Source organism: Gossypium raimondii, chromosome 9, assembly GCF_025698545.1.
Source record: "Gossypium raimondii isolate GPD5lz chromosome 9, ASM2569854v1, whole genome shotgun sequence".
Lineage (NCBI taxonomy): Eukaryota > Viridiplantae > Streptophyta > Magnoliopsida > Malvales > Malvaceae > Gossypium > Gossypium raimondii.
This window is the reverse complement of record NC_068573.1, coordinates 45,786,649-45,811,284: the sequence shown is the minus strand read 5'-3', so window position 1 is coordinate 45,811,284 and position 24,636 is coordinate 45,786,649. Positions and strand designations below refer to the sequence as shown.

The following is a 24,636-nucleotide window of genomic DNA, read 5'->3' as shown; positions in this document are numbered from 1 at the left end:
TTTTATTATTTCATAAATGGCTTCAAATTGAAGAAGTCTAACTCCTCACCACCTTTGTTTTGTCCTCATATACCACAATCCCGATAATTAATTTAACAAATTCAAATCCATGAAAAGGTTTTCACATTTTCCCCGTATTATAGATTTAATATATGATCATAATTAAACCAGTCCTTAAATTTTATAGAAATTACAAAAAAGACTCAATAGATATAAATCCTCCACTTTAGAAATATTTTTTTAATCTATCGATTCACGTGTGCATATGATTTTTTATGTTCATTTTATCAATCTATATTTATTATTTATTAAAATGTTATATGCATATTTTCACTTAAAAGGAGATTAGGAACAAACAATAATGCCGGCAACTTCATGAAAGAAATAGGCATTAGATCAAGTAATGTCATCCAAATTGCAGAAAGTCAAGCTAAAGGACGACCAATGGAGGAGAGAAGGGCCGTCCAGAGTGGGGCCGACGGAGGAGACGACAAGAACGGGACCCTCGCGCCGCACCACTATTCCTCCCATTTTTAAATCATTTTAAATAAAATTTTGCCCCTAATTTTTCTATTCTCTCTTTCTTCTAAAACCAAACAACTACTCTAACCATGGGTAAGGTTTTTTTTCTCCTCAACTAATTAAGTACTTTTTTTTTAAGGGAATATACAAGTATAATTATATATGCAAATTAGTCTCTCTAAAAATGACTATTAATCGCAACATTAATATTATTATCAATTTTATATAATTTTAATTGACATAATAACAAATTTAGTTTTCAAAGTTTATATATATATATTATTTTTAAACTTTTAAAATTTTATATATTTTTCAGGTATTCTTTTAGAATCGAGATCAATTGATACAATATATAAAAATTGAGAGCTTAATTTGTTGTCATTTTAATAAAAAATTATGTACAATTGACAAATAATATTAAGTATCGTGTTTAATTGTCCGCTTTCAAAATTAACATAAATAAAATTTACTTTTACCAATAATATATGACTATAGTCAAAATAAATTTAGCATAAAAGAATTAGATAGAGCAGACATACAACCATTGAAATGCAAAATAAATGTAGGAAAAAATCGACACATCGAATTTATGCATGATGAGAACCAAATCAAGCTTCAATCTTTGTCAAGGCTATAAAGGTTTCATTTGTTGAAATTAATGATTAAATCACAATAATTATTATTTATTTGTTGGAATAAAAGATAATTATTGTCTAATTTACTAATTAGGATAAGTAGGAGTTTAACTCTAATCAAATTTCCATCCATAGTCTAATCTGTAACCATCAAAGATAGAAGGCATCATAGTAAGCTTAGTCCTTAATCTTATATTTTTTTGTCAATTTGACACTTTTTTTTAGTTAAATTTGACCCTCAACCTTTTAAAAAGAGTTGAATCTGACCATCAACCTTTCGAGAAGAGTCAAATTGTTGTTTTTTTTAACGAAAATACTGACTAAAATGTTAAATTTTTAAACATGACAACTTTGATAGCAATCTATGTGTATTTCATGTTATTTCTTTTGAAATTTTATGAACTTTTTTATTTTTTAAATTTTTTCTAATTATTAAATTATTTGTGGATGTGGCATATAAAACAAATAGTGTCATATTAGCATGAAACACACGTGGACTGTCATGTGGGTTGTCACACTAACATCATTAAAAATTAATGTTTTAATTAGCATTTCCATTAAAAAATAATTTGACTCTTTTGAAAGGTTAATGATAAAGTTTAGCTTAAAAAGAATACGAATCAAATTGAGAAAAGATATAAAAATTAAAATTAAGATTATAAATGTGAGGGAGTTAATATGTAATAAAGTTGTTTTCTTTATACATACTAACTCATTATAAGAGTAAAAAAATTATCCAATCCCATATAAATTTTATTGATCATAAATAAAACTAAATCAAATAGTTATATAGAATTTAAGAAATAATTTTTATATAAATATCTCGTTTTGAGAAAAATTAATATATATTTTTTGGTTTAAGAGTTCAAAAAGTCTTTAAACTTTTTCAAAAAAAGCAATTAAGCTCCAGCTTTTTTTTTGTACACATTTAAAATGCATCAAAAAGGCCTTCAAACCCTTTCAAAAAAGCAATTAAGCCCTTACTTTTTTTTTTGCAGTCAATTGGGTACTTGAACTTTTGAAATGCATCAAAAAGACCCTCAAACTTTTTTAAAAAAAAAAGTAATTAAGCCCATGTTTTTATTAAAAATTATAAAAAATTAAAATCAATAAAAGATATAAATATTATTAAATTTTAATAAAAATTCAAATATTAAAATTAGAAAAAATACAAAATCTAGAAAATATAAAATTTTATAAAAGTCATAAAAAATTACAAAATATATAGATATATAAAAAAATTATAAATTTTTATAATGTAATGGCCTGAATTTTCAGTGGTGTCGGAACGGTGATTCGAGATCAATAAATCCGACAAGTGAGTAGAAAATATTATTAATTTAGTGAGTATAAGTTAAATGTGAAGTTAGGAAAATTTTTTGAAATAGTGAATAGTGTACTAGAAATAAATATTAAAATAATTAGAATCGAAAATGAGGTATTGAAACACCAAAATTCATAAACCGAGCCATAATTATTTTTAGAAATATTTATAGAGTGTCATTGAGTTGGTATTAAAGTTTTGTTAGAAAATTCTAACGTTTGGGTGGTCAATTAATTAAAAAGGACTGAATCGAAAATAATGTAAAATTTGTTAAAAGTGATTAAATAGCTTAAGTGATAAATAAGGAGGGACTTAAGGCATAAATATGCCAATATGGGTTAGTTGAGATGGCATAAGGGAAGAAAAATCTGAAAAAGTGATGTAATAAGGGCAAAATTAGAAATTTTGTAAAAATTAACAAATAAAAATCTTAATTAAAAGAGTTTCTAGGTAATTCTTCATATTTCTCAGCCAAAAACGCCATATAAGAGTCTCTCCAAGCTGGTTTTTAATATATTTGAATCATATCGAGAACTCGAAGCAAGCTGAAGAAAAGAAAAAGTAGCTGATTAGTCCCTGAACTTTTACAAATTCTGCAAATCGACCTAGGTAAGTTCATATAGCTGAAATTTAATGATTAAATGTTAATTTCATGAATTATATAATGTATGATGAAATATATTTATTGTTGAAATGAGAATAAAATAAAAATGCGAAAACCAAATAAATGATCAAATTGAGCCGAACGTCGGATTTGAGTACTTCTGATCAGTGACAAGTGATAAGTGATAGCTTCAGCTACACTTATCTGATCAGTGACAAGTGACAAGTGATCAGTGGTAGCTTTTGCTACACTTATCTTATCAGTGACAAGTGGCAAGTGATATGTGGTAGCTTTAGCTACACTTATCTGATCAGTGACAAGTGACAAGTGATAAGTGGTAGCTTTAGTTACACTTATCTGATCAGTGACAAGTGGCAAGTGATAAGTGATAGCTTCAGCTACACTTATCTGATCAGTGACAAGTGACAAGTGATAACTGGTAGCTTTAGCTATACTTATCTGATCAGGGACAAGTGATAAGTGACCATACGTAAGACCATAGTTATACTATGGCAAAGTGGAAGTGAAGTACTCAATTTTCTGTAACCGTTCCCTAATTTTGATTAAGGATGGTAATTGAAAAATGGGCCCAAAAGAATTATAGTAAAAGGATAAGTAGTAGTGAGTTTATACCAAGGGACTCACCAGTGATTGTGGTTGACAGGTAAACTTAGTAATGGTGTAAAATGTATAAGTGTATAAATGTTTGGTAAGATTTATGTTTTATGCCTATGAACTTACTAAGTTTCTATAAGCTTACTTGAGTGTATTCAATGTCTCTTGTAGATTGATGTGAAAATATACGGAGGATTGGATCAACACTGAGGATCACATTATCCAGATTATCCCTGGTAGCTTTTGTAAACTTCCTTTTTGATTTATATGGCATGTATATATTTTGATGATAATATAAATACTAAAACTTGTTTAATGAATATGTATTAAAGTAAAGTGAGATGAATATGCTAAATAGTATAATTATAATTGAAGTATGATTTGGTATCAAATTGATTGAAATAGATTGGTTGATTTGGATTGATCTCCGTTTTTAAAAATTGCAGGGAAGGTTGAATATTTATAAATGGATTATATTGAGTTTTTTTAAAAAAATAAAAATAAAATTCGGGACTTTGCAAAAAATTTCCTATGGTTTTGATTAAATCCCGGTTTGGTCTCGAAGTATGTTTTGGGCTTTGGAGACATATCTAAATGACGTCATGACATGTTCTAGTAAATGAATAGTAATTAACTTGTAATAACGGGAAAAATTAATTAGGTAATCTTCGGTAATGCCTCGTACCTTATTCCAGCAGCGAATACGGGTAGGGGTGTTACATTTAGTGGTATCAGAGCCCGGTTTAGCCGGTTCTCAGAATATGTGTGATGTGTAAAGTGTTTAGAAATACATGCCATATAAATCTGTGATAGTGTGATGTGTATGATCCGATTTAATCTTTATTATTTTTATAGATACTCTTTGATTATAATGATGTCAGATATACCTGAACGTACTGAGCAATAAGAAGTTAACAGTAGAATACAGATTTCTGAACAAAGTACAAGTAGTGATGTTTCGATTTCCCCAATGCGGGAGCAAGAATTAAAGAATGTGATTTATGGGATTATGAATCAGTGGTATACTGAAATGATGCAAGAAAGAAATCAAGCTCAGCCACCTCCTCCCCCTACTGCTCTATTGGTGGTATCCCCGGTTGCTCCTTCACCTCCTACAACGACTGAATCCAGTAAAAGTTCTCCATTGGAAAGGCTTAGAAAACTTGGAGCCGAAGAATTTTGAGGAAGGACTGATGATGACCCCGTCGAAGCTGAATACTGGTTACAGTGTTTGATAAGAATTTTTAAAGAAATGGCTTGCTCACCAAATGATTATTTGAGATGTGCTGTAAAGAAATCTAAAGAGGAAATTAGTCGAACTACATTAATGCCGAGAAGATTGGGTAGAGATAAATCAAGACAATCTGATTTCAGGATATTCGATAGACCTGCAGCAAGTGTGAGCAGTGTTCAGAATACTCCCTGGCCTAAGTGTCAATATTGTGGGAGACATCATTTCAGAGAATGCAGGACTAAGATGGGGGCTTGTTATAAATGTGGGGCTACTAATCATCTTATTCGAGATTGCCCCTAGGTGCAAAAAGATGAAGTGGAATAAAAAGAGATATAGAGAACCACTCTCTAAAGAAGTAGACGTTCGGGCCAAAGTAGTGCTACAGGGACTACCCGTTCGGGTATGAGGGAATCATTTTGTTGATCAGAGAATAGAGTACCAACACGTACCTACTCCATTCGAGCAAGGGAAGAGGCTACGGCTCCTGATGTAATTGCTGGTACTTTCTATTTTTATGATGTTATTGTTTATGCATTGATAGACCCTGGGTCTACTCACTCTTATATTTGCACTATGTTAGCATCTGAAAAGAAATTATTTGTTGAGTACACTGAATTTGATATACAAGTCACAAATCCATTAGGTCAAAGTGTGAAAGTTAATTTGATATGTCGTAATTGTCCACTGAAAGTGAAAGGCTATAAATTTCCCGCTGATTTGATGTTGTTACCCTTTCGAGAATTTGAGATTATTCTAGGGATGGACTGCTGAATGAAACATAGTACGGTAGTGAATTGTTGTGATAAACAGACTAGTTTGAAATGTCAAACAGGAGATGTAATCTCAGGTGGGTTTGAAAATATGGGTGATACAGTCAGAATTATTTCAGCTCTTTCTACTCAGAGATTAATACGCAAAGGCAATAAAGCATTCTTGGCCTATATTCTTGATACTCGGGGTTCCGATTTAAAACTAGAACAAGTGCCAGTGGTGAATGAATTTCCTGAAGTGTTCCCTGAAGAGTTACCCGGTCTACCACTAGATAGAGAAGTTGAATTTATAATTGATGTGATCCTCGGAACAACTCCTATCTCAATGACACTGTACAGAATGGCTCCAGCTGAATTAAAAGAGTTGAAGACGCAGTTGCAGGAGTTATTAGATAAAGGGTTCATCAGATCGAGTATGTCGTTTGGGGTGCACTTGTCTTTTTTGTGAAAAAGAAATACTGTTCTTTAAGACTGTGTATAGATTTCAAGAAGTTGAACAAGGTAACGGTAAAGAATAAATATCCTTTGCCTCGTATTGATGATCTATTTGATCAGTTGAAAAGTGCTGCAGTATTTTCCAAGATAGACCTTCGATCCGGATATTATCAATTGAAAGTTAAAGAGTGTGATGTGCCAAAAACTGCCTTCCAAACCCAGTATGATCACTATAAATTTTTGGTGATGCCATTTGGTTTAACCAATGCTCCTGCTACCTTTGTGGATTTGATGAATCTAATTTTTCAGTCATATTTGGATAGATTCGTGGTTGTGTTCATTGACGATATATCGATTTATTTAAAGACAGAGTCCGAACATGCACAACATTTAAGGATTGTATTACAGACTTTACGGGAGAAACAGTTGTATGCGAAATTCAGCAAATGTGAACTTTGGCTCCAGGAAGTTGCGTTTTTGGGCCATATTATATCAGTTGATGGAATTAGAGTGGATCCAAGTAAGGTAGCGGCAGTGGTAAATTGGAAAGTTTCGAAGAATGTTACTGAAGTACGAAGTTTCTTAGGATTGACAGGTTATTATCGTTGATTTGTCAAAGATTTCTCAATGATTGCCTTACCGTTGACTCGATTACTACAAAAGAATGCTAAATTTATATGGTCAGGTGAATGTTAGCAGAGTTTCGATCAGTTGAAAAAGATGTTGACAGAGGCTCCAGTATTGACTCAACCAGAATCGAGTGTACCGTTTGTAGTATATAGTGACGTCTCTCTGAGTGGTTTGGGCTGTGTACTTGTGCAGTCAAGCAAAGTGGTGGCATATGCTTCTCGACAATTAAAACCGCACGAGAAGAATTATTCTACACATGATTTAGAATTGACAACGATCGTGTTTGCTTTGAAGATATTGAGACACTACTTATATGGTGAGAAATGTTACGTGTATACTGATCATAAAAGCTTAAAGAATTTAATGACTCTGAAGGAGTTAAATTTGAGACAGAGACGATGGTTAGAGTTGCTGAAAGATTATGATCTTGTCATTGACTATCACCTAGGGAAAGCAAATGTCGTAGCAGATGCACTTAGTCGGAAATCATCATTATTTGCATTACGGGCATTGAATGCTCATTTATTTATTAATGAAGATGGTTCTATACTAGCAGAATTAAAAGCTAAACCTATGTTCTTTTAACGGATTTGAGAGTTACAAGATGAAGACCCAAAATTGATGTCAAAACGACAGATGGTTCAAGATGAGTTGAGCTCAGAATACTCCATTGATGAAAATGGTATGTTATATTATCATAATAGAATATGTGTTCCGAATAACTTGGACTTGAAAAATGATATTTTATCAGAGGCTCACAGTACTATGTGTTCTATTCACCTAGAAAGTACAAAAATGTATTGTGATTTGAAGAAAATGTATTGGTGTCCCAAAATGAAATGGGAAATCTGTGAGTATGTAGCAAGATGTTTGATTTGTCAACAGGTAAAAGCCGAGCATCAAGTGTTGACAGGGATGTTACAACCCATTATGATTCCAGAGTGGAAATGGGAACATGCCACGATGGATTTTGTATCTAGATTACCAGTAAATCCGAAGAAGAAAGATTCGATCTGGGTAATTGTTGATTGGTTAACTAAATCAGCACATTTTATTCCAGTCAGAGCAGATTATCCTCTTGAAAAGTTAGCGGAGTTATGTGTGTCGGAGATAGTGAGGTTACATGGGGTGCCGATATCTATTATTTCAGACCGAGATCTGAGATTTACCTCGAGATTTTGGAATAAATTACAAGAAGCTTTGGGCACCAAATTAAATTTCAGCACAACTTTTAATCCCCAAACCGACAGGCAGTTAGAGCTAGTGATTCAGATTTTAGAAGATATGTTAAGGTGTTATATACTTGAATTCGGCGGCAACTGGGAAAGGTATTTACCTTTAGCTGAATTTGCTTATAATAATAGTTATCAAACTAGTATTAAAATGGCACCGTTTGAAGCTCTGTATGGAAAAAAGTGTGGAACTCCATTATATTGGTCTGAATTAAGTGAACCGAAACTAGTGGGAGTGGACTTGATTCGAGAAACTGAAGAAAAAATTTGTATTATTCGAGATTGTTTAAAAGTTACCTTCGATCAGCAAAAATCATATGCAGATTTAAAGAGAAGGGATATAGAGTTTAATGTGGGTGATCGTGTATTTTTGAAAGTGTCACCGTGGAAGAAAGTTGTGAGGTTCGACAGGAAGGGAAAACTCAGCCTACGATTTATCGGGCCGTATAAAATTATTGAAAGAATCGGTCCAGTAGCCTATAGATTGGCTTTGCCCCCTGAACTTGAAAAGATTCATAACGTGTTTCATGTGTCTATGTTGAGACGATATAGATCAGATCCATCACATGTAATTCCTCATACGGAAATAGAGCTCCAACCTGACATGACCTATTCAGAAGAACTGGTGAAAATTTTAGCTCGGGAAATTAAAGAGCTAAGGAATAAACATGTACCACTAGTTAAAGTGTTGTGGAATCGACATGGATATGAGGAGGCAACCTGGGAAACGAAGGAATTGATGAGATTTCAGCATCCGAATTTATTTACAGGTACGAAATTTCGAGGACGAAATTTCCTAAAAGGGGGGAGAGTTATAATGGCCTGAATTTTCAGTGGTGTCGGAACGGTGATTCGAGATCACTAAATCCGACAATTGAGTAGAAAATATTATTAATTTAGTGAGTATAAGTTTAATGTGAACTTAGGAAAAAATTTTGAAATAGTGAATAGTGTACTGTGAATAAATATTAAAATAATTAGAATCGAAAATTAGGTATCATAACCCCAAAATTCATAAACTGAGTCATAAATATTTTTAGAGATATTTATAGAGTGTCATTGAGTTGGTATTAAAGTTTCGTTAGAAAATTCTAACGTTTGGGTGGTCAATTAATTAAAAAGGACTGAACTGAAAATAATGTAAAATTTGTTAAAAGTGATTAAATAGCTTAAGTGATAAATAGGGAGAGTCTTAAGGCATAAATATGCCAATATGGGATAGTTGAGACGGCATAAGAGAAGAAAAATCTGAAAAAGTGATGTAATAAGGGCAAAATTAGAAATTTTGTAAAAATTAACAAATAAAAATCTTAATTAATAGAGTTTCTAGGTAATTCTTCATATTTCTCAGCCAAAAACTCCATATAAGAGTCCCTCCAAGCTGGTTTTTCATATATTTGAATCATATCGAGAACCCGAAGCAAGCCGAGGAAAAGAAAAAGTAGCTGATTAGTCCCTCAACTTTTACAAATTCTGCAAATTGACCCAGGTAAGTTCATATGGCTGAAATTTAATGATTAAATGTTAATTTCATGAATTATATAATGTATGATGAAATATATTTATTGTTGAAATGAGAATAAAATAAAAATGTGAAAACCGAATAAATGATCAAATTGAACAGAATGCCGGATTTGAGTACTTCTGAACAGTGACAAGTGATAAGTGATAGCTTCAGCTACACTTATCTGATCAGTGACAAGTGACAAGTGATAAGTGGTAGCTTTAGCTACACTTATCTGATCAGTGACAAGTGGCAAGTGATAAGTGGTAGCTTTAGCTACACTTATCTGATCAGTGACAAGTGACAAGTGATAAGTGGTAGCTTTAGCTACACTTATCTGATCAGTGACAAGTGGCAAGTGATAAGTGATAGCTTCAGTTACACTTATCTGATCAGTAACAAGTGACAAGTGATAAGTGGTAGCTTTAGCTACACTTATCTGATCAGGGACAAGTGATAAGTCATCATATGTAAGACCATAGTTATACTATGGCAAAGTGGAAGTGAAGTATTCAATTTTTCGTAATCGTTCCCTAATTTTGATTAAGAATGGTAAGTGACAAATGGGCCCAAAAGAATTATAGTAAAATGATAAGTAGTAGTGAGTTTATACTAAGGGACTCACCAGTGATTGTGGTTGACAGGTAAACTTAGTAATGGTGTATAATGTATAAGTGTATAAATGTTTGGTAAGATTTATGTTTTATGCCTATGAACTTACTAAGTTTCTATAAGCTTACTTGAGTGTATTCAATGTCTCTTGTAGATTAACGTGAAAATATACAGAGGATCGGATCAACACTGAGGATCACACTATCCAGATTATCCCTGGTAGCTTTTGTAAGCTTCCTTTTTGATTTATATGGCATGTATATAGTTTGTTGATAATATAAATACTAAAACTTGTTTAATGAATATGTATTAAAGTAAAGTGAGATGAATATGCTAAATAGTATAATTATAATTGAAGTATGATTTGGTATCAAATTGATTGAAATAGGTTGGTTGGTTTGGATTGATCTCCGTTTTTAAAAATTGTAGGGAAGGTTGAATATTTATAAATGGATTATATTGAGTTTTTTTAAAAAGAATAAAAATAAAAATTCGGGACTTTGCAAAAAATTCCCTATGGTTTTGATTAAATCTCGATTTGGTCCCGAAGTATGTTTTGGGCTTTGGAGACCTATCTAAAGGACGTCATGACATGTTTTAGTAAATGAATAGTAATTAACTTGTAATAACGGGAAAAATTAATTAGGTAAACTTCGGCAATGCCTCGTACCCTATTCCGGCGACGAATACGGGTAGGGGGTGTTACATATAAAATCGTAAGAAAATTATACAAAATGTAAAGAAAGATAAATTTCATAAAAAAAACTTTATAAAAATTATCGTACCAAAAGAAGCATTTTATAATTTTTCTATAACTTTTTATTGATTTTTACTTGTTTTATCATTTGTTTTACATGTCACGTTGTGCTGCGATACGTGATGGCTTTAATTGAAAAAAATACTATGGGTCGTTAATTTTTTATGATTTTTATAAAAGTTTACAATTTTTTATTTTTTTACGATTTTTATAAAAAATTTCTAATTTTTAAAATTTTATTAAAATTTAATAATTTTTCTAAAGTTTATTATTTATTATATTTTTTCTAATTTTAATAAGAGCAGGGGCTTAATTGCTTTTTTGAAAAAATTTGAGGGTCTTTTTTATGCATGTTGAAAGTTCAAGTACCCAATTGAGTAGAAAAAATAAGCAAGGGCTTAATTGCTTTTTCTTTGAAGAAGTTTGATGGCCTTTTTGATACATTTTAAAAGTTCAAGTGCTCAATTGAGTGCAAAAAAAAGGAGAGGTTTGATTGTTTTTTAAAAAATTTGAAGACTTTTACGCTCTTAAATCTATTTATTTTGAAATTAGTTTTCAAAGATGTATTCTATGAAGCAAACGCATCATAATTATATTTATTACAAAATATTATCGAAGCATTTTTTTTGACAATCGAAATTTATCTTATAATAAATACAATATTTTGTATAAGATTTAATAATAATCAATACCCAGTTACACATATAAAAATAGATAATGACACATTAAAACTAGAAAGGTTAAATAAAGTTAAGATTTAAATAAATAATCTTATTTGCATTATTTAAATATATTTTATATTATAAAAAATTATCACTAAGCATTTATAAATATTATTTAATATTTAATTTTATTATTAAAATTGAAATATTAAACAATTTAGTTAAAATGAAAAATCATATTAATAATTATTATATATTTTAAATAAAAACAATAAAATTAAAAAATATATTATTAATTTAATATTAAATATTATGGGTACACACAAAGAAGTTTTCAATCAAATTGGTCAAAACTGTAGTTAAAAGATATCTCCATGTATTATTTAAGTCCACGCCCCAAAAAGACGAGAGTATGATTCGCACAGGGGTTGCTAGCTGGCAGGTGATTCCACCCTTAAAATACCAAATTTTTTATTTACCTCTTTTAAAATAAAAATTACCATTATAAAAATTAAAATTTAATTCCGTAGCAGGTTTTTTACACAAATAGTATAGAAAAAAAATACTGAAATAGGATATCAGAATTTTTTTTTACCAAAATTGGTTACTTTTTCATTGGAGCCTATTAGATATGCGCCAATGAATAAAAAATAATAAATTTTTTTGAATAAAATATTTTTTTATATTTTTTAAATAATTTAAAAAAAAATACGGGTCAAAATACGGTCAACGGGTCGGGTCGGGTCGGGTGGCGCCTATCAGGTAGGCGCCAATGAAGGTGCCTCACAGAGAGGCGCCAATGAATATTGTAATTATTTTATAATTAAATTTGTATTTATAATTTTAGATTAGTATTTTGTATGAATATTGTAATTTTTTGTATGAATATTGTAATATTATAGTTTTGTATGAATATTGTAATATAGTAATTTTGTATGAATATTGTAATGTCGGGATATATTGTAATATTGTAATTTTTGTATGAATATTGTAATTATTTTATAATTAAATTTGTATTTATAGTTTTGGATTAGTATTTTGTATGAATATTGTAATTTTTGTATGAATATTGTAATTTTGTATGAATATTGTAATATTATAATTTTGTATGAATATTGTAATATTGTAATTTTTGTATGAATATTGTAATTATTTTATAATTAATTTGTTAGTAATTTAGGATTATGTTATAAATTTTGTGTTTGTAATCATTTAAAATTTAATTTATTAGTAATTTAGGATTAAGCTATAAGTTGTTGTGTTTAGTTTAATATTTGGTGAGTTTACATATAAAGTTTATAAAAAATTAAAAATCATCTTATTAAAAGTTTAATTATAAAAATTAAAAATCATTTTATTAAAAGTTTAATTATAACTGATTTTTTAATCATATAGTTGTTGTTAACTAATTTAATTTTTATATAATGTAACTTTTATATAATTAAATTTTATTTGATTTTATATTTATTTAACAAGATTTATTGATTTTTGAAACAAATTAATTGAATTCATTTTTTGATTACAAAATTACAAACACAAAATTTATAACATAATCATAAATTACTAACAAATTAATTATAAAATAATTACAATATTCATACAAAAATTACAATATTACAATATATCCCGACATTATAATATTCATACAAATTACAATATTACAATATTCATACAAAATTATAATATTACAATATTCATAAAAAGTTACAATATTCATACAAAAAATTACAATATTCATACAAAATACTAATCCAAAACTATAAATACAAATTTAATTATAAAATAATTACAATATTAATACAAAATTACAATATTCATTGGCGCCTCTCTATGAGGCACCTTCATTGGCGCCTACTTGATAGGCGCCACCCGACCCGACCCGACTCGTTGACTGTATTTTGACTCATATTTTTTAAAAAAATATTTAAAAAATATAAAAAAATATTTTATTCAAAAAAATTTATTATTTTTTTATTCATTGGCTCCTATCTAATAGGCTCCAATGAAAAAGTAACCTATTTTGGTAAAAAAAATTTCTGACATTCTATTTCAGTATTTTTTTCTATACTATTTGTGTAAAAAACCCTCAGTAGCACAAAAATTTTGGTGATTTCGCACCCTGCATCCTCGCTATTTTTCGTTTTCATTTTATTTAAACTTTAAGGATGAGAAAATGATTGCGATCTTTCAGACTTAGTCCCCCCTCTCTTCGTCCTTGTTTCTTTCCCTTTTCGTGCATACCAGTCCTCCTTGTCTTTTACTTTCTTTGAAAATAATATAAAAAAGCACTAAAACCTTTCTCTCCTTATTTCTTCGAGCCCCCAAACAGGCCCTTCCCTTTAATCTAACTCTTGATTTATTATATATAATTTCTTTAAGAAAAAAAAACTATTTTTAATCCATTATTTTCCCTTGCTTACGGCTGCCCTTTGTTGCTCTCGCATGGCGGGTCTTGATTTAGGCACTGCTGCTTCTCGCTACTTTCAACATCTTCAAAGACCCGACCTTCACCTCCATCACCAACCTGAACCTGAAGATCACGAAGTTTCAAACAATCGTCACGGCCAAGATGATGATGGTTCCCACCAAGCTCTGGATTTAGTCAACGGTTCCCACTCGGGTGACCTTGTTATAGCCCGTAGGCCAAGGGGTCGTCCTCCAGGTTCTAAAAACAAGCCCAAGCCTCCGGTCATCGTCACTAGGGAGAGTGCAAACACGCTCCGGGCTCACTTACTGGAAGTTGGGAGCGGCTGTGATGTGTTCGACTGTGTTGCCAACTACGCTCGGAGAAGGCAAAGGGGAGTGTGTATACTGAGCGGGAGTGGTACGGTGACCAACGTCAGCATTAGGCAACCAGCTGCGGCTGGAGCTGTTGTTACCCTTCATGGCAGATTCGAAATATTATCACTTTCGGGTTCGTTTTTGCCGCCGCCAGCTCCTCCAGGCGCCACCAGTTTGACAATCTTTTTGGCCGGTGGGCAAGGTCAGGTTGTTGGGGGAAATGTGGTTGGGGAACTGATGGCGGCAGGACCTGTTATTCTCATAGCATCGTCGTTTACAAATGTGGCCTATGAGATACTCCATTTGGAAGAGGATGATGACCAACTGCAGATGCAAAGCGGCGGCGGCGGCGGAAACATTGGAGGTAACATGGTTACCGATGACGGTGCTGTCCCAGGTGGGTTGCCTTTCTTCAATTTGCCACCCAATATGCAGCCTAATGTCCACTTACCAGTTGAAGGATGGCAAGGAAACTCAGGTGGTACATAGGGAGGCCTGGGTTTTATTTTAGGTTTTGTTTTTTTTTAATTTTTCCTTCTTTTTGGGATTTTTGGAATCTATGATTTGTGGAAATGGTTCAACAACTTTCTTCCCCATAAGAAGTAGTTTGAAGATGAATTAAATAACTTGTCTTCACTCTCCTGCTTCCATCTTTACAATTTGCTTTATACCTATTATTATCTCATTCACTTCCAATGTATATATATATCAACATGGCATAGACTATGTTCCAAATTCAATCTTGTAGGAGTTTGGTAGCATATCATTGTGTTTTTCTTGTACTGCTTTTAGGAAATTGCATTACATGGGGTTAAAGTTTTGTTACTCTTTCTTCCCAAGTTGCAGCTTTAATCTTTTGAATTTTGACGTACTGGGCTTGGGCTTTAACTTTGTGATAAAAATGAAATTGTCAAAAAAATAAATTATGTGGGAAATGAAATTCGAAATTGTAGAGACACTAAAACGAATTTTATTTAGAGAAAAAATAGAATAGAAATATACATCTCCCAAAAATCCTATTTTTACTAATAATCCTTGTTCTTGGGTCAGATTCTAACGACTCGAATATTTCGACAATTTATAATAAACTCTTTTTTATTAAATTCAAAATTCAACTTAGAAGACAAGAACAATAGAATAATAAGAAAAGTAAGATAATAAAGAAAGTGGATTATCTTATCATAAACCTATTTTATTTGATTTAGAAAGATGGGCAAGTCCTTTTATTTAATTCTACTAGTCATATACTATGCATACAATTGTAGATTTACTTCATATTATCCAAACGGATTATTCTAAGCCTCTATAATTTTCGGATTTTGAAATTTCGATCTTAATGCGAATGAGAGCTGTTAATCTATTGATTGAATTTTTAGTGAGTAATACAGCCAATCCTTTCCTTAACAGTACTATTTGCCTACTTAGATTTTATCTATTATAGAGAGATGATTGCTATACACCTATGACAACATTATTATAGAAAGATAACCGTTGTAAACTTACCATAAAATTTATATAATAAATTTCCACCAAATAAAGAAATTGGGAATTATGTTCATAAAAGAAAGAAAATGAGAATCAAATCAACAAATTTTAAAAGATGTATAGCAGGTGCTTGCGTTATTGCTTTTATGTATCTTTTATTTACATTCATCACATGATTAATATAAAATTCATAAATCTAACAAGTTCAATTAACCAATATGAGTTATTTAAATTAAATAATTTATCATGAGTAATTAAATTCAAGTAATCAGTTTCTAAGTTTATGATATTTTAAATTCATAATACAATATTTAATTAGGGAGCTTAATAGTTTTATTGAATTAATATATTTAATTTCACTCACTGAAGATCATTTTCATTTAATAAAATATGTTTAATAGATTTTTACATGAAATTTAATCATTTTATTGAAATAATATTTTAATTAAAATCATTTTCATTTAATAAATGATAATTAATGGGGTTGCTTATATGAAATAGCTATAATTTTATTTAAAAATTTAGACAATATTTTGTTATAAAGAACTAATTTAATAAAGAATGTACTCCTTAACTATGGATATTGTTGTTATAAGTGAAAACATATTATAGAGAAATAAAATAAAACATAAAAAATTGGTTCTCCAAGAAACTTGAATTTTATAGTAAAATTTTGTTATAATGGGTGGCTGTTATAGAAGAGGAAAGATTGCATGAAACAGAGATATTACCCATTTCCAATAGTTTTATGCAACATCAGTAATTTTATCCTGAATTTCAGAATTTCAATTTGGATTTGATTTTGTCCAGGATGAAAATGTTGAAGTTCAGGATGAAAATATTGATGTGGAATAAAACTATTGGAAAAAGGGATACAGATGATGTGGCGTCACTGTTTCATACAATCCTTTCCTATTAAAGAGAGGGTTGACTGCATGTGGAATAATAAGTTGACATGACTTCACAGTTTACACATGATAATATGTTTACCAAATCAGATTTTGGAAATAATATAACTTAATAAATTAACAATAATCATTTGAGTAAGACCAGAATTTTAAAATTCAAAAAGTTCACGAACTAAAAAAAAGATCAAATTAAAATATAAAGATTAAAGTGGTAGAGAAACATACATATTCTTGTTTTTGTTTATAACTATAAAAGAAATAGAAAATGGAAGGCACCTAGAACTGAACACATGTTTGTCTTTTTTATTGCATAGACTGTGTTAGCTACACTAAAACTGGAAATTAGAAGCTGGGAACCTTTTTATTATGAACTAAAGTAGTAAAGCATAATCAACGGATCTTAATGATTTTGGCAGGACAGTTATCGGCTGGATCTGGTGAAGGGAAATGATTAACAGGACCTCCTGGATTAAGTTGTTCAAGCCTGCATATTATGAAAGTAAAAGATTTTAACTTACACAGTGACCTAAAATGTACATTACTAAAAAGAAATTAAGCCAAACTCACTTATAGTTGAGGAGGAAATAATGAAGGAAAATGGTGATTTCAAGTTTGGCCAAATCAGCTCCAGGACAGGTACTACTTCCTGTTGAAAAGGGTAGAAATGCCCCTGCTTTGGGTATAAAATCCTGGAAACATTTTTGAGAAAAAAAAAAGCATAGTTATTACAATGCCATGGTACGAGGTCATTATTTCACCATTTTACTTACATCCCATCTTGAAGGAAGGAACTGGTTTGGGTTGGGATAAATTTCAGGGTCCATATGAACTGCACTTGTCCATACCAACACTTTCCAGCCTTGTGGTATCAGGTAGCCTTTAAAAAAACATATTAAAAGCAACTCTAAAACTGGGAAAATGAGTAATTAAACACGTAGAGTGGATATGGTGAAATTATAGAGAAACTAACCATTGAGATAAGTTTCATTTTTTGCTTCTCGAAAGATTGAAAAAACATTGGCGCCTATTCGTAGTGTCTCATCAATCACCTAAAAAGTTATACAACAGTGATTTCATATTTGCAAGTGGAAATGATTGATGAACATATAAATCTTAATTCTAACCTTGGATAGATATTTCATTTGTTTAATTTCGGTGAAGGTTAAACCTTTCTGGGAAGAAGGTCTTCTTTTCACGATTTCCTCTTGCTCTTCCTGAAAAATTGGAATTTGAAATCCAATAAAAAAGTTAAAACAGATGAGTTGTTTTGGGTAAAAGACCGAAATCCCATTTCACCTTGGCCTTGTGCAACAGACGGGGATGATTATGAAGATGGATGGTGGCCCATATAGCCGTTCGAGATGTAGTTTCACGAGCAGCAATGAAGAGCCCGATTAATAAACCAACAAGGAGTTCATGGTTCATTGCTCTCCCATCCTCAAAATCAGCTTTCTCAATAAAGTCGATTATGCCTGTGTTTGGGTTGGGGTCATTACATCTCCTCTCTCTCCTTTCACCCAATACACCTCGAATCTTATTCGCCAGCACCTTCCTTGCCTGGACTGCTCTATGATATGCAAAACCAGGGATGTTAATGGGAGTGGTATGTAATCCATAGTATACTTTTCTATAATACTCCTCCATGGATGCAATTTGAGTATCGTCAGTTCCAGAGCCAAGCAAGATGTCTATAATGAGTTTGAACACAAACTTATTCACCTCAGGAACGAAAAGGATCGGTTCCTTCAGCTTACTCCATTCTTCCAGTGTGTTGATAACGATTTTCTCAATGGTCCCTAAATGCGATGAAGGTGGTTGGTGTTGATTGAGAGCCGTGGTCAATAGCCTGTGAAGTCGCTTGTGACTAGAAATGTAATCGAATGGCACATGATCACCCAGAATCAGATTTGAAACAGGGTAACCCCATTGAAAGTTGTTGTCATCTGTCAACACTTTCCTACATAACTCCGCACTGCAAACTATGATGCTTGCGTTCCCAAACAAATGGGTCTTGTAAATCCCTGTTTTACCGTACCTGGATTTGCTTCCATGTTAGTTCTTTTTCCTTTAAAGAAGGTTTTTAGTTTGGAGATTAAATTAAAGCAGGGTTGGCAAGAGACCTTTTCTGCAAATTGTTGATGAAGGATTCTGGGTTTTGGGATTTGTAAGCTCTTATGAAAGACCACGTATTCCCAATCAATGGCCATCCCATATCACCTGGAGGGAGAGACTTAAGCTGCTGCTGCCCTAACCTATTCACATTTTATCATTCATTAATTTTTCCAGTGAAAGGTTAATTATCACATAAAAATTCTAATGCTCCTTTTCGATGTGCAATAAGATTAGTTCTGATGAAATTAGAAGCTTGGATTGGATTCGGGTCAGATACATATAAGATGTTTAAATCAATTTTTTCAAATTTGATTCGATATGCTCTAAAAAATGAGTTTACATTAAAATGTTATTAAAAACAATTTATTAAAAAATTGTATTAAAGTTACATTAAATAATAATATATATCAAAAAATTTAATTGTTGTTTCAATGTTTCAATATTATATTAATCATATCCTCACTTCAAATTTAAATCCAGATGTATTTTAAATATGCTTCATGTAATATTTAAATGTACATAAAGTGACGTCTAAACTAACAAAAGATTTGATTAATACAATACCAATATTTTAAACATTTAATTCAAATATTTTAAGATATTTTAAAGGTCTGAATTGGACTTTGGTCCTTAATGTTAAAGTAAGTACAACCCAAATCTTTTGAAACAATGAGACGAGATGATAATTTGAACACTTTCTCAGTTGGGGTGTCCATCTAGAAAAAAATTAGTTACTTGCGATATAGTATCAAACAGTTGAGTTAAACTAAAAAAACTATTTGAATCAACTGTTAAAACAATTTTAAATTTTTAAATATTTTTAATAATTAATTTATTTTAAAAGGGTCAAATTCAGAATTATAGTCTAACTAATTCGATCATTAGTTCGATTTTAAAAAGGATTAATTCGACCGATTCCAAAAACATTGGTTTGAAAAAGTAATAAGGCGGATCTAATGCTAATTAACACCGGTTATTTATCTGCTGAGAATTGAAGTCGGGATTTGCTGGTGCCGTGGAAACCTTATGCGGTCAAGCTTACGGAGCAACGCAAAATCAAGAATTTGGAAGTTATACTTATTGCGCAATAATGTGTCTAATTCCAATCTGCCTTCCGGTGTGCCTGCTGTGGGTATTCATGGACAAGCTATTAGTGCTAAGGGGTAAGACCCTGAAGCTGAAATTGCGAAGGTGGCTTGGAGATGCGGGAAATGGCTTATACCTGGGTTATTCCCCTGCTCCATTCTTCAGTCTTGAGTTCGATATTTCCAGGCCCAGAGCTTGATTCTCTTATTTTTATAATGCAATTAGGAAATCCAAATAGCTTATATTAGTCACTATTCCGATTATGATGCTAACATGAGTTAGAGAATTTGTGTGTTTTCAGAAAAATATCCACCTAAATATTTTAACCGAAATAAGAACCAATGGTATATAAAGGTAGAGAAATATATTTATATAAAATTAAAATTTATGGATCAAATTTTGAATTTATGCATATAAAAAAATTGTAAGAATTGTATATTTGATAACAATGATAAAAAGAATAAGCTAAATTTATCAAATAATTTGAAACTGATAATGTCAACATTTTTTTTCAATTTGTCCTATATTCCTTTTTTGAGTTAAATTTGATCCTCAACCTTTCAAAAAGAGTCAAATTTGACCATTAATTTTTTGAAACAGAGTCAAATTGATTTTTTTAACAAACATACTAACTAAAATGCTAAATTTTTAAGCATGGCAGTCCACATGTACTTCATGCTAATTTTTTGAATTTTGAATTTTTAATATTATTACAATTTTAAATTATTTATTGATGTGACATATAAGACAAATAATGTTGTGTTAGCATAAAGTACGCGTAGACCACCACACGGGTTTGCACACCAACGTCGTTAAAAAATTAACATCTTAGTCAGCATTTCTGTTAAAGAAAAATAATTTGACTCTTTTTGAAAGGTTAATAGTTAAATTTAGCTAAAAAAAGGGGGCTAATTTAACAAAAAAAATAAAAATATTAAGGACTAAATTTATCATGATGTCAAAAAATATATTGAAAAGAATCCCTAATAGATTATTATTTGACACGTATCTATTTTTTTAATATTGGCTTTTAGTTTTAATATTTTTATTTTCTTAAAAGATTTAATGTTTTATTTTAGAAAGAAATAGTTTGTTTAAGTTTAATTAAATTAGAAAGATGAATTCTAGGAATAAAAAGAAAAAATTCAAACATATAAGGATTTACCTCTCATAGGCTTTCTTAAGGAATCCAAATGAAACAGCAAATGTTGCCACAATTATAGCAATTCTCCACAAATCTAACTCCATTTCTTCACTTCTCTGTGTTTTGGGTTTTCAAGTATAGGAGCTCTGATTTATAGTACAAAACTCATAATTAAATGCACCCATAAATTTTAAATTTTTGCATTAAATAAACATCCAATTCGATTACCAAAATTTAGGTATTTAATTTATACTTGAAAACTTATCACACATGTATACGCGTGGAAATCACAAATATATAACATAAACGTGCCTCTAAAAATAACTTATAATAAAGAATGAAACATGTACATGGAAATTAATTAATAGTGATACACGAAATATGTACGATAATAAATTTTAAAAAAAAATTAATTTGTTTATGAGTCAGTATTGATCAATCTTAAGTCGATGTCGAGTTAAAGGTTTTACTAATGCAATTGGTTCAGGTTCAAATCCCACCATAAGCATATTATTATTATTTAAATAAAAAGACTAAAGTACCCTCGAATAATAAAATTTATTTTAAATGTGAAAGGGCATTTTCGTAATTTTTCAACTGAGTTGGTGATCCGATTGAGGGTAACACCAACTCAATCAGAAACTTAAATCATAGCACAGTATACAGTTGATGAAAGTAATAAAGTGTGTATAATAAAATTAAAATATATAAAAATATGCATATTTTTTAAATAAAAAAATTAAAGTATCTTTAAATAATATAACGTATTTATATTATAGAATGATATTTTTGTAATTATTCTAACCGTGCTGATAACTCGATTGGGGGTGACACTAACTTAACCAAAAATTTAAATAATAGTAAGTAGAGATATGGAGTAGAGGTGCTCATGGGCCGGGCGGCCCGGCCCGGCCCGACGGCCCGCCCGAAATATGGGAGGGTTTGGGTAAAAATATAGGTCCGAAATATGAGCTTGGGCAAAAAAACGAGTCCCGATTAAAAAACAAGTCCCGGCCCGAATATAATAAATATTTTTATTATTTTTTATTTTTTTAATTTTAAAATACTTTTAAAATACTTTTTTTAAATTTTTTAAATTTTAATTTTTTTTAAAATACTTTTTAAATTTTAAAATATTTTTAAAATACTTTTTTTAATTTTTGTTTTAATTTTTAAAATAAATTTTTGGTATTTATTTAAAAGCCGGGCCGGGCCGGGCCGGGCACGGGCTTATGGATTTTTTCCCGGGCCGGGCCTGGGCAAAATTCTAGGCCCATATTTTGGGCCAGGCCCGGGCCTATGACCCGGGCCGAAATTTTTTTATGGGACCGGCCCGGCCCATGAACACCTCTAATATGGAGAGAGTTTTAGATATTTACAGTGCTTTTATGGCTCAACCGTGCGACATGGGTAGACTCCAATTTGCCTAATGTTTTAAATCTGTTTTCGACGTATCAGCTCCCATAATTAACGCGTTAGGCATTATCAGACTTTGAATGAATAGTGATTAATTGAAGCCGGCTGCTCATACCAAAGCCTGCCAAACCTGCTTCTTATCCTTTTTCCATATTTATTTTAAATTAAAAATCTATATAAACATAATGCAAATAATTATGTTTTGTATATTAAATTTAAGTAGTTTTATATTTTATCTAAATACAAAATATTTAATACACATAATCAATCCGTGCATCGTATGGAATAAACAATTAGTATTATATATTACAAGTTCTAAATAAACAAATGGTACTTCTCGCTTAAAGCGCTTACTTTCACTTTAGATAAACTACTATTTTATTTCTTGCCTTTTAAACCATCTTAAACATAATTTAATTATTATGCGTATATTATAATTTTAAATTGATCTTATTATTATTTTTATAATAAAATTCCTTTTTAAAATTTAATTATAATTATTCGTCATAAATTAATATTTTGTTAGGACAAAATTTATAATAAAAATGGGTTATATCTATTTATTATAATAATTTTAATATTTCAAATCCAAATTTTTTGAATTATTTTAACAATTGATATTTCTATTTATTATAATTTTATTTATATACTATTAATATATTTATCGATTTTTTTTATGTTGACATTAAATTTACACTACTTTTTATTTCTTTTAAAAGCAATTACATTAACAAACACTATTAGCTCGTGTATCTCATAGGTCTGCAAATTAGTATTATATATTATAGGTTCTTAGGTTTTAATGAGTTCATACTATAAAAATTTGACATGTAGCAAGAAAAAAAGCATACCTAGATGTGAAAATTCACATAAACCCTCCTTATTTTTTATTTACTTTAATTTATACACAATCAATTCGTGCATTCATCATTTTATTAATCAAAAACTCAAAATCCTCTTAAATGTTAACTATTTTTATTAACTATTGACATGTTCATAATTTTGAAATTATTAAATAAAAATAGTTAACATTTAAGAGAATTTTATAAACTTGATTTTGAGTTTAATAAAATCTAGTTTAGTTTTTAATTATTTAGGAACACATGGCATATTCATAATTTTTTACATTTTAGAAAAATAGTTAAATATTACTTTTGGTCCCTTAATATGCTTAAATTTGAGATTTAATCTATATATTTTTAATTTTTAACATAATTTAATCCTATATTTTTATAATGTTATTAATCAATCTAAATAATTAATATCATTAACTTCGGATTAGAGCATCATATGATTATATATAATTTGAATACTCTAAGAGTCTTAGAGATAGTCATGTGGCTTCTTATTTGTTTTGGGTTTATTGCTTTTCTTATATTATAAGACAATGGTCAAATTTCAATTTAGTCCTAAATTATGTTAAAACTTGAGATCGAATCTATTTACTTTAATTTTGGCATAACTTGATTCTCTACTTTTATAATGTCATTAGTTAGTCTAAATAGTTAATATTGTTAACTATTTCAGTCAACATGTTGTTGTCAATTTTTTCAAGAACACTATTCCAACAAAAAATTTATCATGATAAATTTGAATGGATGTTTTAAGAAAAAACCATAATTAATATTTTCGACATTATTATTAGATGACTATTAAGTGAAATTTTAAAAATTTCAAAATTTCTCACCAAAAATTTTAGCGAAAAAGATTAATTGGTTAAACTTCATAAAAGATTTGGTGACTTGAATATCTCCTTAAAGCCTCAGCACATAAATACTTATTTAATAGATTTATTCCTTTAAATATATTACAAATGTTTGTTTTAGAAATTTTATTAAATTCCTCTACTTCAACTTTAATATAATTTTCAAAGATTTTTTATAGTTTTTATAAACAATTTCTAAAAACTATTCCAAGGTGTAATCATTTTATAGTACATGTAAATCACACTAAATTAAAAAAAAATTTCTTTTTTATCTTAATCAGTGATCAAAGTTTCGATCCTCACTTTATATATGGAGTAGCTCTAAAATTCGTAAATGTCTACCTATAAAACCCAAATTAGTTGGAAAAAAAAAATCTTTTACTTTTGTCATTTTTTTACACCTAGGGTGTCCTCAAGCCACACTAATCCATATGGAATAGAAAGCCTTTTAATAAATGCGCTT

The 24,636-nt window shown here is 30.1% G+C and overlaps 2 protein-coding genes across 2 annotated transcripts; one reads left to right on the top strand and one right to left on the bottom strand.

The window, feature by feature from the left end:
• Window positions 1–13,760: 13,760 nt before the first annotated feature.
• LOC105800306 (AT-hook motif nuclear-localized protein 23) lies at window positions 13,761–15,142 on the top strand. Its single transcript, XM_012631344.2, has one exon. It carries the CDS (start codon window positions 13,979–13,981, stop codon window positions 14,804–14,806), a length of 828 nt encoding a protein of 275 aa, XP_012486798.1. The 5' UTR covers window positions 13,761–13,978; the 3' UTR covers window positions 14,807–15,142.
• A 1,732-nt stretch (window positions 15,143–16,874) lies between these two features.
• On the bottom strand, window positions 16,875–21,206 carry LOC105800304 (beta-amyrin 11-oxidase). Its single transcript, XM_012631342.2, has 8 exons — window positions 21,074–21,206; window positions 18,831–18,962; window positions 18,007–18,745; window positions 17,835–17,924; window positions 17,681–17,759; window positions 17,481–17,587; window positions 17,278–17,399; window positions 16,875–17,194 (listed from the first exon to the last, which is right to left on the bottom strand). The coding sequence occupies exons 1-8, from the start codon at window positions 21,154–21,156 to the stop codon at window positions 17,101–17,103; spliced, it is 1,446 nt and encodes a 481-aa protein (XP_012486796.1). The 5' UTR covers window positions 21,157–21,206; the 3' UTR covers window positions 16,875–17,100.
• Window positions 21,207–24,636: the final 3,430 nt, after the last annotated feature.